This window comes from Parasteatoda tepidariorum, chromosome 1, assembly GCF_982258835.1.
Source record: "Parasteatoda tepidariorum strain Cologne lab strain chromosome 1, Ptep-v5.0, whole genome shotgun sequence".
Classification (NCBI taxonomy): domain Eukaryota; kingdom Metazoa; phylum Arthropoda; class Arachnida; order Araneae; family Theridiidae; genus Parasteatoda; species Parasteatoda tepidariorum.
The window spans coordinates 119,267,939-119,285,629 of NC_141755.1; the positions used below are offsets into that span (position 1 = coordinate 119,267,939).

General features: G+C 28.1%; 1 protein-coding gene across 1 annotated transcript in view; it reads right to left on the reverse strand.

Annotated features, from left to right (window-relative positions):
• LOC107446822 (DNA polymerase delta catalytic subunit) overlaps window positions 1-17,691 on the reverse strand; it is an 87,323-nt gene that overhangs the window by 11,709 nt on the left and 57,923 nt on the right. The window contains 8 exon segments of the mRNA XM_087157383.1: window positions 1,069-1,221; window positions 2,200-2,372; window positions 6,016-6,264; window positions 9,435-9,566; window positions 9,568-9,583; window positions 13,380-13,514; window positions 13,516-13,688; window positions 15,388-15,579. Of these exon segments, the coding sequence (XP_087013509.1) occupies window positions 1,069-1,221; window positions 2,200-2,372; window positions 6,016-6,264; window positions 9,435-9,566; window positions 9,568-9,583; window positions 13,380-13,514; window positions 13,516-13,688; window positions 15,388-15,579 (1,223 nt within the window).

A 17,691-nucleotide genomic window follows, 5' to 3' on the forward strand; every position in this document is an offset into this window, starting at 1 on the left:
TGGAATAAGAACTTAGGAAGAAAAAAATTTAGTGCTGGTAAGGGCAGAATAAAAGTCTTCTTAATGAGATTTCACAAAGGTTTCGAAATTAAATTTTAAATTAGCGGAACTCCAAGAAAATATTGTTGAAATATTAATAGATTCGCAGAAATCTGCGAATTAACAGTCTTGAGATCAGCGAAATTCCGCTAATCTCCATTGTGGCTCAGGTGATAGAGCGTTCGCCTTCCAATGAGGTGAACCAAGTTCGAATCCCAGTGATGGCTGGTCGATACAATTTCCGCACCTGGCTTACACAGACCACAGTGCTGACATAAAATATCCTCAGTGGTAGACAGATCATGGGTTTGAGTCCCCTTGCTGTCAGGCTAACCCTGGGAGGTTTTCGTGGTTTCCCCCTCCGTGTAACACAATGTTAGTTCCGTCAAAAAGTCCTCCACAAAGGCAAATTTCTCACAATACTTCATCCATGAGTTTCCTTGTCTTCTGGATTAGTTTCAAAATTATAAGGCTACAGAGTTGAACATCAGTAGCCATAACCCAAAATTGGGTTGGCTGTTCAACGACAGTTATAAAATAAAATTAGTGGAAGAATCACATACCTGTATTCAGTTACTAATATGATCCCCAACAGAAATAAATTTATAAAAAATCTTTCTTCATGCTGAAAAATTTGCCTTTAAATGGCGGCACAATCAAATTTAAATATATCTTTCCTACTACAAAGGAGCAAAAAGCTAACTGTATTTTATTTGTGGTTTAGACATATCAACATAAAATATAAGTGAGCAAATTTATTTTGTTTCACATATTATTGCACATCAATACTATAAAAACAATTTGGAAATAAAAGCATGGATAACTATTTTGTTACTCTCAGTGATGTTGTTCTGTAAGTTTTATAAATTGCATCGAACATCCCATGTACAATTCAAATCATCATTGCATGTTGTTTTGAGGATATTCAAAAAGTGAAATGAAACATTAGAAAATAGGTTTATAGATCTATCTATACACGATAACCTACTTAAAATTTACAATTCATTAAAAGTACATTTTAAAACTTACCGATGAGCCAGTTCAACATGAGCTTGTTTAGCTGCATATTCTTCATCTGTTTTTGTCAACTCCTTGGCAATAACTAATTGTGATATGTCAATTCGGTTACAAAGCAAATCTGCTATAGTTTGTTTGGCATAATCACAAGCACCCTCTGGATCCCTAAAATCAATTAATACTACATAACAAAACTGGCAATAAACTATAAAAATATGGTAATATATCTTACTATACACTAATATCAAAAAAGGATGTTTTGCATCTGATTTTAAAACTTTAAATATTATATGCACTAACTCACTATCATATTTAAGGATTGGTTCTTGAATACACAAAATGTACTCCTAATAAGCATCAATTTGTTAGATCAAAACTTCAGGATGTTTATGTTTTTTTCGCACTGCACATCACAGAATATGTGATGAGATGGATCTATATTTTTTCTACTAAAGTTATCACAATGTTTTTATTAATTCATCCTTGTGCATGCGTTTCATTTTACAACTGAAATTTTTACCATTTTCCAAATAGCATAAAATCTCTATGACACCCAAAATGGATGCTAGTGACAGTTGCTTCTCGATCATTTACAAGCAGAATTTAGTCATTTTATCAAAATAGAATTCAATGTAAATCGACAATTCGACTAGCTAAAAAGCTCAAATTTCAAGTAGAACTCTGTGCTAGGTGGCTATGTAAGTTACAGTTGCTTCTGCATGGTGCAAGAAAATTTACTACCAATCAAAATTTTGACTTAAACCAACAGATAAAAAAATGCCAAAATTATTTTGTTTTTAATCGGACCTAAAGAAAAACAGTTAACACCATATTCATCATTAAAATAATTAAACTATCACCATCTAAAATTCCTTCCCCATATCTTTAAAAAATGATACGCCCAACAGTTCCAGTCTATCAAAAAAAAAAAAATAATAATAATAATAAATAAAAAAAATTCCCTTTTTTTTATTTACTAGAAAAACAGCAATTTTTAAAAATTTAATTTTATTAAATACTTAAAACTCTCTTTTATTTTTATCCTTACACTCTCTGTTTCCCAATCATATTAAACAAATTTGGTACATAAATGCTATTTTAAAAAAAAAAGAAAAAGTAAAAAGTTTTTAGAAGGTTCCTAACCTGTCGATAAGGAGTTTCTTTAAACAAGAATTGATGAGATTTGCAACCAAAGGACAGTTATCTCTTCTCACAGTTTCAATTCCTTTGCAATCCATTTTATCATGGGTTTCTGGTCTTGTAAAGTAAAGACCAGCATATCGCTTCTTGTTGATCAGCAGATAGGGATAATAAACCTAAATAAATTCACAAAAATATTTATTAAATTCCTTTTTTTACAATGTAATGACCTGGTAACATTCAATATAAGAACATTACATAAAAGCACCAAAAACCTCATAAAATTCCTTTAAAATAGGGGAATCATTATTATTCAAAGTTAACATTAAAACTACAAAAACAAAGATAATAATCTTTGAACTATGATCAAAATATTTATCAAACTTAAAATAAGTTTCTAAGGGATACCTGAAGGCTTAACTGATTTCAAATTAATGGTATTTAATCTCCTTTATTCAAATAAAGTGTTGGTAAAATTTTATCATGATAATGATTTCTTTCTTTTATTTCACATATTTTGTGGAACCCTGTAAGGTTTGTCTGGTGTAGAAGGAAATAGATGTAATATTGTTTTTATGATTGAAATTTAAAAAAAAAAAAAATTAAAAATGTAAATGAATAATGTTCTAAAATGTTTTATTTCTTAAATTGATGCTTGTATTATTTAAAATACAAAATATGTTTAAAGCCCATAACAAAAATAATAGGGTAAATAGAAAGAGTTCTCAATAAGATATTGATAGTATTAATAAAAATTTTTCTAGTTATTAGTAAATTTGAATTTATATAGTGTATGTCCTAAAATATACCCTAAAATTTTTAATTCAATTATCTTATACCAATAATGAATGTTTTAAATTTTACAATAATAAATTGTATGTATGACATTGAATTCATGAAAACCAATCCTCTTGCATTTAAAATTTTTCTTCTTCTTTTTTTTAAAATTGGCCTTTTGTAAAAGTGATATTCTTGATAATAATTGCAGTTAATGCAATGTAAATTAATTTTATGACAATTATATAACAATGAAATTTGAGACATTGTTGAATAGTCAAATCGGGCATTAATAAAGTCAAGTAAGATTTATTATGCTTTTTTTTTTTTTTTAGAAAAATTTAAAAAAAGAAATAGAATTGATTTGATAGCTCTAACAGTTTTAATGCTATAAATATTTAATGAGTAAAAGGTAAGTCAAAAATTTTATATTTCATACATTAAACCCTCATTGCTTCTAAACTATTATTTCAAATGACCATTTTATTGGATTAAGCGTAAAAAATTAAATTTGAAGAAATGCCTCACTTGTTTAGATAGCAATGTCAGTTGCATAAAGTGGTATAAGTAACAATACTTCACTTGCCTACTGGGCAATGTTAGATACGTAAATAAATATAAATAAAAAACTGCACTTTTATATATAAAACATAAATATTGTCTATATTAGTCACTCCATCCAACATAAAAAAAATCGTAAAAATACTAGATAGTATTTAAGTATATCCCCCTTAACCTTTTAGAAACACAACATGAAATTCATTGTTGTCTTTATCATTTCTGTATTATGAGCTAGAAATCATAATTCCTTTTATACTATGCTGCTTCACTAATGTGGAAATGAAGTGATCAGAGTTTTTTTTTTTTTTTCTTTTTGCAGCTGAATAAAGACTTTAAAATGCACAAAATTAAAGGAAAATCAATCAATATTCTACAGCGTCTGTGATTTCCTTTTCCTCCCTTTACAAACATTGTTGAGAATTTATGAGATAATATTGAACTGGAGAACTGGTCTTTTAACTAAAAGTGGTTCTGATCCTTTAAGAATATAGAAAAAGAAAATTTTACGGAAGATTTCTGGAACAATTTGTAAAGATGGGTATTGAACAATCAGAAATAAAGATGTTAGAAGAAGAGAACATAAAATCCTTTACCAAGACGGGGAGATCGTCCGAGAAGAAGCGAAAATGAATATTTTGAAGATCCAAGAGAACCGCATACAATACATGTCAGATGTTTGAGTAGACAATACATACAGATGTGTCATCACTAAAAACATTAATTAATATTTGTTTGCATAGATTCTATTTGTGCTACATATTCTATTTATATATTCAGAAAACTATAAGTTGTCAAAATCATCTCCCAAAATCAGTTGCCAGTATCAGAAACAACCATTGTTGGAGTGGCATATGAGGGAATGCTAGTTAGGTGATTTACGCCAGGATTTGTTGCTGAGGCCAGTAAGTTGCACGAAAATGAATATTTTGAAGATCCAAGAGAACCGTATACAATGCATGTCAAGATGTCTGAGTAGACAATACATACAGATATGTCATCACTAAAAACATTAATTAATATTTGTTTGCATATGTTCTATTTGTGCTACATATTCTATTTATATATTCAGAAAACTATAAGTTGTCAAAATCATCTCCCAAAATCAGTTGCCAGTATCAGAAATAACTATTGTTGGAGTGGCATATGAGGGAATGCTAGTTAGGTGATTTACGCCAGGATTTGTTGCTGAGGCCAGTAAGTTGCACGAAAATGAATATTTTGAAGATCCAAGAGAACCGTATACAATACATGTCAAGATGTCTGAGTAGACAATACATACAGATATGTCATCACAAAAAACATTAATTAATATTTGTTTGCATATGTTCTATTCGTTCTACATATTCTATTTATATATTCAGAAAACTATAAGTTGTCAAAATCATCTCCCAAAATCAGTTGCCAGTATCAGAAACAACCATTGTTGGAGTGGCATATGAGGGAATGCTAGTTAGGTGATTTACGCCAGGATTTGTTGCTGAGGGCAGTAAGTTGCAGGAAGACTGAGCTATGGGATTAGGTCCTACATTAGACTTTCCAGGAAAATGCTGCTGGAGGGTGTATAAGCGAATTAAACTTAACTAATCTGAGACTATGTGGTAGATGTAATGTGTGGGCGGACCACTGCGTGTAGGCATGCCCTAAAAAAATTGTTAACTCTTGAATACTATATATATATTTTTGGTTGTTAAATTGTTCAGTTTAGATATGATTCTTATTCTTTCACTGGAATTAGCCCCACTAATCCCATATTATATACATATATACAGTAAAATCTTGCTACAACAATATTTTGGGGACCAAATAAATATATTGTTGTAGGGAGAGATATTATATCAATACTACTTGGATACATACTTTGGGGACACAATAAGATTTTTTTAAAAATTTTAATGCTATATAGGTATTAACTATAAATCTATTTATAAATTAAATAAAAATTTAGTTTGCAGAGTAGTTATTATGGTTAAACATGAAATCAGGTAGAAATGTTGCATAAGAGATGAGGGAGGCAATTCTAAGAATGGAAGGTCTTGGGGTGGTCTATGTAGGATGGAGTATTGAAATCTGAATACAAAAGCCATTCACTGTGGTGAAAAGAAATAAGATAAATACATAATCAGTAGTGAGTCTTCTCATGACAGAAAAAAAATGGCAAAATAAGATCAAATAAGATTTTTTCCATTACTTGAAAATCAGTAATATATGGGGAAAATAAGGTTGAAATTTCGAAGAAAAAAAATTGTTTTACGGGGGTTTATTGCTTCAGAGAATATCACAATATTGAGAGGTGGATAACATTAATTCATATGGATGTTCGTCGGGACCACCAAACATTATTGTAGCAAAGGGAGTTATTGTTGTATCAGATATTGTAGTAGCGATACACATAACATATACAACTTTAACTTTTTTATAACTGACAACATAAAATATCATTTACAGAAAAAAAGTAATCAAAATGGATAAAAAAAAAAGTACTTTTTCAAATTCCAGTTTAATGGGTTTTTCAAAATGACTTGAAACGAAATTGGCTGCTTCTCTTCCTAGGTCCATAGCTTCTTTCACAGTTTTGACTCCAAAATTGACCATCACGGAATCAGTGTCCCCATAAATGACCTTGGCTGTGTGAGAATAGCCATTCTCTACTTTATACTTCTCCTCAACGAGTCTCTTTGTTTCGTCAATCATCATACGACCAAATGCCGTCACACTCCATAAAATCGGATATCAAATTCTAATTTACATAATAGTTAAAACTTCATATATTTGTTACAGTTTTTCAAAAAGCACTATTAGTTGATTTATAAATATATATATACATAATATTTTAAAATTTATTGAAATAAATTAGAAAATATTATACATTATCTAGTGGGTTACACTTAACATTAAGAGAATGCGAAGCCAATTCTTTTAACAAAAAATAAGCACCTTTTAAGTACTTCTTAAGCACTCAAAAGGTATTTTTAAGCTATATATGCATTAACAAAATGCAAAATAATTTTCAGAGACTTTACATGATCATGATAAAATAACTAGTTTCTTGATTATATGAGCCATTATAAAAAGATCGAGAGATTTTTTGGTTCGATATCAAAGGGAGGAAAATGAAGCCTGAAATTGAGAATATCTCGCAAAACGCAACAGAGTTGCACGTGCGAGGGCAATAATCTCATCAAACCAAGCTCTTCAAGATTCCGCAAGTAGACGCACTTACGGAATCCAAAGTATTTCATTAAATAAGTAAAATGACCGCCGCTTTTAAATGCTACGGACCAAGTGTAAGCCAAAATGGATTGTGGTCCAATAAATAGCTTAAACGTTGAATAGAACAATGTGAAAAGCACACTTTTGCATAATATGTGGCAAAAATCGACAGGGTAAAGAAAACGTTTTCATTTTCCAAAAGGAAAATAAAGCACTTTTTAAAAACACCCAATAAAAAAGGCATTTTAAGGGCTTTTAAGAAACAAAAATTTTAAGAACTTTTCACATTTCACTGAACCTTTAAGCATTTAAAAAAAATTAAAACTTCAGATACCATGCACATACACAAAATAAATAGAAGAAAGTTATACATTTGGGTAAGAACAAGCCTTCTTTCATCAGACTACAACAAATACAATGGGAGAAAAATGGGAGGTAAGAGAATGGGTAGAGAAAAAAAAATGCAAAGCATGGAAGAAAAATGGCAAAGGAGGTTTTTTTTTTAAAAAAAAAAGAAAGAAAGAAAGAAAAGGAAATTCCTAAATGTTTAATGAGGGTATGCTAGTTTTTCCCCAAATCTATAGCTATAATTATGTTAGGAAGAGTGTTCAAATAAATACTTATAATTTTTCCATAAAAAATATTTAAAATTTTTTTTCTTAAAAAAGAGAGAGATTATAAGCAAATTTTAGGTAATAAACTTGACAAAAAAATAGCTAGCTTATTTTTGGACAGTATTATTCATTTAAATGCATAAAGAAATATGATTAGTTTGCACAGTAGTACACAGTCAAATTTCTTCTTATGGATAATTTGAATAAGCCTGTAGATTGATTTCTAATATTAAAATACAACCATCTGATTTCTATTTAATTCATCCAAAATTAATGTTCACAAAACTCAAATACATAAAACATGAAAAACCAGTTGATTCTGAATAATAAATATTAATACATTGGCATTTCAGAATAAAACTATTAATTACAGTATTTCATATACTTTGCAGTGTTTGCAATGTGATTTAGGGAAATGGGAAATTTTGAACATTTGTAACTTTCTCAAATAAGCACAGAAAAATTATTTTTATTAAACATTTATATTAGCATGCATTAGCTGGTGGTATATATGTTTTCATTATGAAATAACACAAACTGTTTTGTTACTTCAAAAGATGATATTGGAAATAGTAGTTGAAATTCAGGAGATTTTCTTTTGCAAGTGTTTCGTAACAGGCTAATAAAATGTTAATAGTCAACAGGAAACACATCTTTCCGTTATCATTTTTTTTTCACTACACAAACAGTGATATTTTATAATGAAAATCCAAAGAGAACAGCAAGCTGTATACATGCACTTTTTTTAATAAAAATGTTTTTTTTTGCACTTATTTGAGCACATAATAAATAATTAAAATTCCATGTTTCATTAAGCCTCACAATTTATACAATATATATTAGGACATGAGCTTGCAAAATTTTAAGCGTGAATTTAAAACATTTTGTTGTAATAAACAAACAAAATTCCTATAATTTCATTTTGTACTGATTATTATAAATATAAACAAGTACTTAGTTTTCTATCGCTTTTCCAATAAGATATAAAAACTAACATAAAGCTTCAAATATTTGAAAATAAGTGATAAAAATAGTCTTAATAATTGTGTTATTAACAATTCTGCTTAAAAATTGAAAAAAATAATAATAGTTTTGCATAAAAATATGTATTATTTTTAAATCTTAAATATTTTTAACAGTCGCACTAAATAATATTAAGAAAGTAACCTTTGTAAGATACTCATAGAGAAGATAAAATGGTAAAAAAAAAACACTTAGTAAATTAAACTGCATTTATTAAAAAGAAAAAAAAACATTTTAGATATTCCAACAATGTTGGGATATTTGGCTTCTTTTTGTATATCAATTTTTGATACACAGGAAAAATATACAGATACATTTAGTTTTTTATTTTATTTTATTTGTTACATTTTCCTAGAAAGGTCTTGAGAAGTATATTTGGAGGAATTTAAAAAAAAAAATGGTGTATGGCTTAGAAGATCAAGTCTAAAGCTTTATCACTTATATAATGAACCTGACATTAACTTTATTAAACAACAAAGAATAAAATGGGCAGGCCACATTATCAGAATGGACGAAGACCGTACCACAAAAAGAGTTATCGATGCCAGATCAGTTGGCACACGAAAAAGAGGCAGGCTGAATTTGAGATGGATAGGTGGCCTAGAAAAAGACCTTTTGGTTTTAAAAACTGGAAAACACTAGCAGGAAAAAGGCTAGCCTGAAAAAAACTTCTTGAGAAAGCCAAGGCCCACCCTGGGCTGTCAAGTCATTGATGATGATGAGGATTACATTTTCTTATTTTTCCTGTGGTAAAAAAAATACTAGATATTTTTTCAGATTATTTACTGCAAAACATTTCCTATATGAACATTTCTGTTATAAATAAACTAGGAAAGTCAGCTTTATCTACTGCAAATAGAGGTAAAAAAAAAATTTAATTACTGTCTTTAAAATTTAAAAAAAAAAAGTAAATGAAAATTAAATAATTTGTCGAAGAAAAACTTAAGTACAGAAAATACTACCTCAAACAGTATGACATCTAACAACTTTATGTGAGATTAAACCAGAATAAAAATTGTACATAAAATTATATAATATAGTTCTGCCTCATACCTGGGAAATAGCCAAACAGGGTAATTTTCCAACCTGAGCTCCCGTAAACCCATATACACTGTTAGCACTTATTTTCAAAGCTAATTGCCTACCGTCCAGAACCTTCTTTTTAAAAGGATCAGTTTCTTTTTTTCAAATCATCTTTTGCTCTAAAATATAATACATTTTAAATTACAGAATGGCAAAATACTAGAAGAAGAAAATGGGGCTCATAAAATACATTTTGTACTAACATGCAATCTGCGTGATTTAAGGGGTAGCCTTTAAATTCTAATTAAACAACAATGAAGACAGATGAAATCTGTTAGATGAAGTGTTAGACATGTTATGAAACCAGATTCAAATAATTTATAATTTAGTTATTTCTAAAAATTCAGTCAAGTGAGAGGTTAAAAATTTGAGCCAAAATTATTTTTTATACGCCAGGTGTTTTCCCAGAATAATGGCAATATACATATATATATATACACATATATATATACATATATATATATATATATACATACATATATATATATATATATACATACATATATATATATATATATATATATATATACATACATATATATATACATACATATATATATATATACACACACATATATATATATATATATATACATACATATATATATATATATACACATATATATATATATAATATATATATATATACACATATATATATATATATACATATATATATACAGTCAAACCCTGTTATAGTGAACCTTCAAGGGACTAAAATTTTGGTTCACTATATCCGTAATGCGGGCATTTCACAAATGATTCCCAAACTCCTGCCTTTTATTACTCATTATTCAAAAAATGACTGAAAAATATTATGTAGTAGCAAAAATTGTGTTATTTTTTATTTCTCTTCGTCTTGCATATAAAAAAAAAATTTGTAATCTTTAGCTGAGGAGCAATCCTCAACATCAGATATGGAAACACTTCCCTACCCTCAGATAATTTTTCTCAATTTCTGTTATTCCGCTTTTTAAACCTGTCTTAACCTACCATTCGAGCACATAAAAGTAGTCCCACAAAATCGCTCAGCAAATTCATCGCCATTTGTCCAGATACTGGAAGATTACTGCTTCGAATGCTGAAACCACTTCAGAAATGCTTCTTCAATATCATTTGTGATCTGCTTTTCTCAACTTTTTTTTCTGTCATCTAAATTTTTTCATGAGCAGAAATTATTTTTTCATATCTTACAAACTGTAGATTTGGATAGTTTATATTCCCTGCAAATATCAGCTTGATTACATTCATTTTCAATTTTTCTGATTATGCCCATTTTATCATCAATAGAGAACGTTTTACGTTTACTGCTCGCCATAGTTGAATTTGAGAAACTTGTTTGCATGCTTTTTTAAACTGAACTGAGAGCAAAAAGTAGTTGAAATGAGGGCTTTATCAACACAGATTAGTGTCCAAACCTTTGACCAATAATGAATAATTACTCATTCCCTCTGACAGAAAATGCATATTGCACTGACACCTTACAGGTGCATCATCTGCCTAGGTTGGAAACATCTGCTTAGTTTGTTTAGGGATGGAAAATGAGATAAAAAGAAGCAAAGAAAAAATACTTATCGCTACATTCCCCTCTATAGATTGTTTTGAAAATCAGTATATGTATTTATTTTGAACTAGAAATTTCAAAATTATTAAAAAAAAATGAAGAAAAAAATCAATCGAAGACAGAAAAAAGTTCATTATATCCAACTTCATCACTTTTTTGGTTCACTATATCAACAAAAAATAACATTACACATGTATAGTAAGGCACGGGATCAAACATTTCGTTCACTATAAACCGTGTTCACTATAGCGGGGTTTGACTGTGTGTATATATATATTAATGTTATAATTTCAGAATATTTTTGCTGTTAGTCAAAAATTCTGAAAATAATGCATCATAATCACAATGGACTAATTTGGATGTTATATTAAGTATGAAAATTAAGTTAACTTATATAAATATATATATATATATATGTCCTTTTTAGAACAGTTTCCAATTTATCATTTCTTTTATTTTATTTCATATGACAATTTACTAAAACATTTTAATCTTGTATCAGTTTTATGTTATCAGAACTTTGATTTAAGATATATCAGTACACAGTCATGCTTTTGTGACAAGCCGAAGAAAGTGCTACATTGAAAACATGTCTCAAATAACAATTAAAACAATTTTTTTTAAAAATGTGCACAAGTTATTGTTAGCATTGAAAAAAAATTGCCTAACAGATTTGACCTCTAACATTTTGAGTAACATTCAACTGTATCTTGTTTTAAGAAACAAAACTGAATATTAACTAAATAAGTAATTGTCTCAAAATATTATATTTATAATATCACTTAAATAAAATTTTATTTCAATACACTCATTTAAATAAAAAAGAAAATTAAATTTGCATAAATCCTGAAAAAATCAATTAATTAATTTTAGATCCCCTTTTACAACCTAATTGCTTGAACACCAGGGACATTTGTAATAAATCCTGCTAATATGAATTAACTTTCAGCAGATAAACAAAACATGGATATAAATTTCTTTTAAAAGTACTACAAAATTATGTCAGGAGTCTAAGAGCACCAATAGTCAACAAAAATCAAAAACTGATGGACAAGCAACAGCCTCGATTCTTCCCTACTCAATATTATTCAAAAATGTGTGTTATGTATTGACCTGGATTTCTGGGAGACTTTTCATATGATTTAAAACAAAAATTCAATAGTATGTATTTGGAAAACACTTATTTTTTAACTCCTTTAATTGTGAATTTTTTAAAACCTTTTTACATTTTTAATTGTAGTAACCTGTCAACCCTGTGGCAGAATTTTTTCAGGCTTTCTGCGGCAAACTTCCCTAGCACTATTTTGATTTAAGATACTTTTAATTATAACTATTACTAATTTAAAGTAACAGAAACGTGTTTAGAGAGGAAAGTATAGAATAAAAATGTATAAAAAATCTTAATTGTAAAAGAAATATTTTTAAACTCTAATATTATAGGCGATATTCTCGCATTTTGTAGGTAGAAAAATTCACTAATTATTTCTTCTTTCAAATTTTGTAAATCACTAGTCTACACAAATTAAAATTCGTAAATTAATTACACGATAATATAAAATTCGTACATAAATTAAAAAATCGTAAGATCCGTGCAGTAACTTCCAAAATAACGATCACTAATTACGCAAATAGGACTCTGTAAAAAAGAGATACTCACTTAAGTGTATGTAAAATATGTTGTTCTTCAAAGAAGAAAAAAAAAAAAAAAAATTTAAAGCAAAAACATCATTTCTAGACTTAACTACCTTTTAAACTTTCACAATTTCTGAATTTTTTATTTTATATAATCAGTTTGAACTTCTTGCTGAAGCCAGTCATTACAGATTTCATTTTTAAAATCTCAAATGAGAATAAAAAAATCATGATTTTTCATTCCCCTTTGACGCGCAAGAAAGACTTTTTAAAAAAAAAATCTGCAGGAAAAAAAAATTTTTTTTTCTCGAAGAATTATGCAGAAAAGAAAACCAAAATCTTCCCAAATAAAATATCTTTCTGGGAAGACTCTGTAACATTCTGCTAACAATGTAGCCGTGTTGCCACAATTCTGCCTATCAACTTGAGTCCTCTATGTTTTTATCATTCTTGCCACTTATTTCGTCAGGTGAAGCACTGAAATACCTTTTGGAATTAATAAACATATTTCTGGTTCTAATATTTTATTCAATTATAACCACATCTCAAAAAATTCTTTAGGAAATTGATTATCAATCTCAGATATATGAGATATTTCCGATTGATCTCACAAAAACAAAACCTAGTACTACTTTAAAATTGTATACAAATAACAGGAAAAAATATGACCATTTTTTTAAAATAACTAATACCTAAATTTAAAGAAAGGAGAATTATACTTTTTTCTTGTGGAAAGAAGATTTTCCAGAATTTGAGGAAGACCTTTGCGGACAGACTTTTTAACAAACAAGTTGTTAGAGGGAGTTTTGATAAACTCATTTGCTTCGAGCTGATCCCTAACGGCCGTTGATTGCAGTAGTGTAGCAGAGATTGTGTGCCATCATGATGGATGGATACAGAGAGGAGAAATCAAGGGTTGAAATAGGATCACTATAATACCCTTTTACAGGCTCAATAACTGTAGCACCGGTGAAATCTTCTCCAACTTCCACTTTCATCGTGGGCATAATGAAATCATGCTCAACAGCCTACAAATAAATATATTAGAAATGCTTAAATAAATTTACAGTTCTGTTAAAACTAGAAAACCAAATGTAAAGGTAAAACAAAAGCTTAAAAAGTATAAAACGGCTTTCATTTTCTTTATAGAAAAATAAAATTCAGATCAAATTTACTAAATAAAAAAAAAAAACTGATAAATAATACACAGTGGTAGATTAAAAAGTAAAAGAAGTTTTTTATTTATATAAATAAAGATAAAATGTGCTTGATGTCAACTTTACATTATTCATTATTATGAAGCACAGTGCACAAAAATAAAACGGGCCACCCTGCATAACTTTTGATCTAATGATTGAATCTTCACATTCTAAGACTCATTCTTAATGGCACGAAGGATTGACCTCGAATAGGCTAAGTAATTAGTGCAAGCGATTTTAAATATCTGACTTTTCTGAAACTCAATTTCTCAGAAACTATTAAACCCATTTTGCTAAAATGTTGTACTTTGTATTATATTCTTCAAAATGAAGCAAAAATTTTTATACCTTACAATTTTTTTTTTATACTTTCATTAAATAAAATAAAAATAATAAATATTCACTATAAACTACGCTTTTGCAAGGAATTATTTTTGGATAAACGAATTTTACAACTGTGAGCAAATATGTTTCAATTCGCTTGAAAATTTCTTGAGATATACAAAAAGTAGAAAAAAAAAACATTAAGGGATCCAAATTATGGGGACCATATTTCCCAGATTGCAGCTACCCCTTATATTTTGGGGGGTCAGAGATCCAAATCTGTTGGGGAAAAAAAAGCATATTAATTCAGATAAAATATGTTTTTGTGCCAGATTTTACAACTTAAAATATCGACAGCACTAATTAATTAGCATATTTGAGGTCTCGAACCATTAGAAATGAGTCCTAGAACGTGAAGATTCTATCATTAGATCAAAAGTTATACAAGGCGGTCCGTTTCTTCTTCTGTTTTTTGGTGCACTGTAAACCATACTTAGAGTAGTGTGGAAATAATTTACTTTTCAGAGTAGTGTGGAATAATAAACATAAAAACTAAACATAGCATGAAACTAAAACATAGCAAAATGTTATACACAAATTGAACAAAATTATTAGTCTTAATTTATTTCCTTAATAAAATTGAAAAGAACTTTTAAACTACACTATCTTAAATCTACAACTTAAGTCAATTAAAAGCATTTTTTGTTTATATATTGAATTTAAATAAAAAAAAACTTATTAACACAATTTTTCTTTCACTTGATTTTATTAAATAGCAAGTAAAAAATTAATCGATAAATACACTATTAAAATAATCTAACTTTAGTTTGATTGCAAAGTTTATTTATTAAAAGGAAAATTAATCATCTTTTAAATTTTGATACATGAGAGAAACCTTTGCCTCACATTTTAATAGAAAAAAAAACTGTTCCTATTTCTTAATTTAAATACTCTTTTCTTTTTAACATACTTTCAATGAGTAAGTAATCCCAAAAAGAATTTAGATTTTGATATTTATTAATATATAATTTTCTCAATTCATAGACACGAAAGAAGATAATTTTTAACATACTTTCAATGAATCACTTACTTATGACTCAAAAGAATTTAAATTCAGATATTAGTTAATATTTATTTTCTCAATTAATAGAGAAGAAAGAAATTAATATATGAATGTTTATAAATGAATAGAATGGTTATTAACCTTTCTTAAAAGTTGCGATATGACTTTAATTTGTTGACCTCTACTCAGGAGGTAGGTGAGAGGGACTCCAGTCACACGTGACATTTCCATGTAATTAATGACACACATCAGCTTCTCCAGCAATCGCAGGGGAAGCATGGCATCTTTCAAACAATAAACAGCCAGCCTACGTCTAGTCTGGTCACTTCCATTCTGAAAGACATTTCATATTACAATTTAAATTTGCACATCATACAAGAAGTATGCAAATACTATGATTATCACACATACCTAATTACAGACATTAGATTGCAAAATGCACATCTGAGAAATTTAAAGAATGCCTTTGAAAAACAATTAAGAAAAGTATTTTTGGTGCAGTAAATTTAGTATCTAATGTTTTGTTTAAATGTTAAAAAAAAAAATCAAATTTAATACTATTACTTATTATTATTACTATTTATAATATATATATATATGAACTAGGGGGCTAAGCCCACTGTTCGCTGCCGCTCACCAACGCCGATAATTGCTTCGTAATTATTGTAGTTTCTTGGCAGAACACAATTTTTCCACTAAAGTTAAAATTATCCATTTAACATATATGTAGTAAAGAAAATTCTGTTTGCTTACACTTGTGCCTCTACTTTCTATGTCCAAATATTATTATCTATTAGTATTATAAATATTTAGATCTATTAGTAAGCAGAAGTCATTTTTCTAAGTAATCATTTTTTAAAATAACAATTGTTATAACAATATATAGTTATAACAATATATTGTTCAAACAAATTTGATGAATTCACAACCGTAATTTAAAAATTTGGCTTACCAAAGGGCGGATATATTAAATATTACTTTTGCTTCCATCTCATTGCGCATGAAGGTGATCATTAAGTTATAAATCATTTAACAAATCTCTTTAACTGTAACTTATATATTTGCACAACAATAATAATTGTAAGACGGTTAATAAGATTTGACGAACTTTCTAACTAACTTTATTTGAAAATGTATAGCAGAATTACATTATACTAATAAAAAATATCTCTTAGTTTTAAACTCGAAAATTGAGTTAAAAACGTAATAGGGTCATTCTCACAAAAAGGTGATTTTTTAAGTCCCTTAGTAATAAATATTAGGAAATACAGCAGATTTCTTAATATTTTTCTTCATCATTTCTCGTAAAGTTCTAACTAACAAATCATATGCATTTCTGCTAAATGTATTTAATATTTCATTCTTATTTTTTAATAAACATAACTTCAAAATCCCCTCCGTGGACGTCCCTACGTCTGTGACACAAAATAATTTTTAATGGCTGTTAAACAATTTAAATGTTATTTTAATGATTTTTGTAGTTTTACCTAGTTAAACGTTTATAGTAACTTTTTATTTATTATTTTTTTTAAAAAAGTTTATTTTTATAAAATAAATGACTAGTAAACTTTGTCCATCAAAAATGAAATCTCCCTCCATGGACAATTAATATAGTTCGGTAAATATGCAATAAAGGGCAGCATATGCGAAATCCCTATAAGACAGCTGCTGAGAAAGGTAACCATTCCATTTTCTAATGTTAACTATCAGTTGTTTTTGTTCTCTTTGGTGTCAGTTTTGGATTGTTGTGTTCAACTGGGGTTTGGCAAAGTTCTCACTGTATACTCCGTGGACATCATAAAGAAGGTAAGAGAAAATTATTTTAATTTTGATCGATGTATTTTAGATTGCAAAAATAGTATATTTAATAAAAAGAACTGCCCCATTTTTGTAACTTTAAAATTAAAAATCAGTAAAATTCAAGAACTAGTTTTTGTCTCCTCCGTGGACATATCAAGTCCACGGAGGAGAAGACACAGTCAATGGAAGAGACAATGTGTTAGATAACCATAATTCAATTTTAATAATTAAAAAACTATTTTCTTTTAATTGATATTTTTTTAAATGGAACAAATGTGTTAATTTGTTTGTATTTTTAAAGAAAATCAATTAAGTTTAACTTTTTCTTTATTGGAGAAGTAAATATTGGCAATTTTTCAAAATAATTTCTGTGATGTTTTAACATTTTTTTTTCTCTTCAAATTTTAGGAAAAAAATGGTAAAACCAAAATGTAAAAGAAGAAAGCAATCAAATGTTCAAATGCAAAAGAGAAGGGAACAGAAAAAACTTAGAATGAGACAAGCTAGACAGAAATTAAAAGAAAACCCTATATTGTTTGAAGAAAGTAAAAAAAAAATAAAAAAAAGAGAGAGCAAGAAACTTTAAAATCTGTATCAGAAAAAGATTTAACAGAAAAATCGTTATTAAATGTACATAAATTTCTA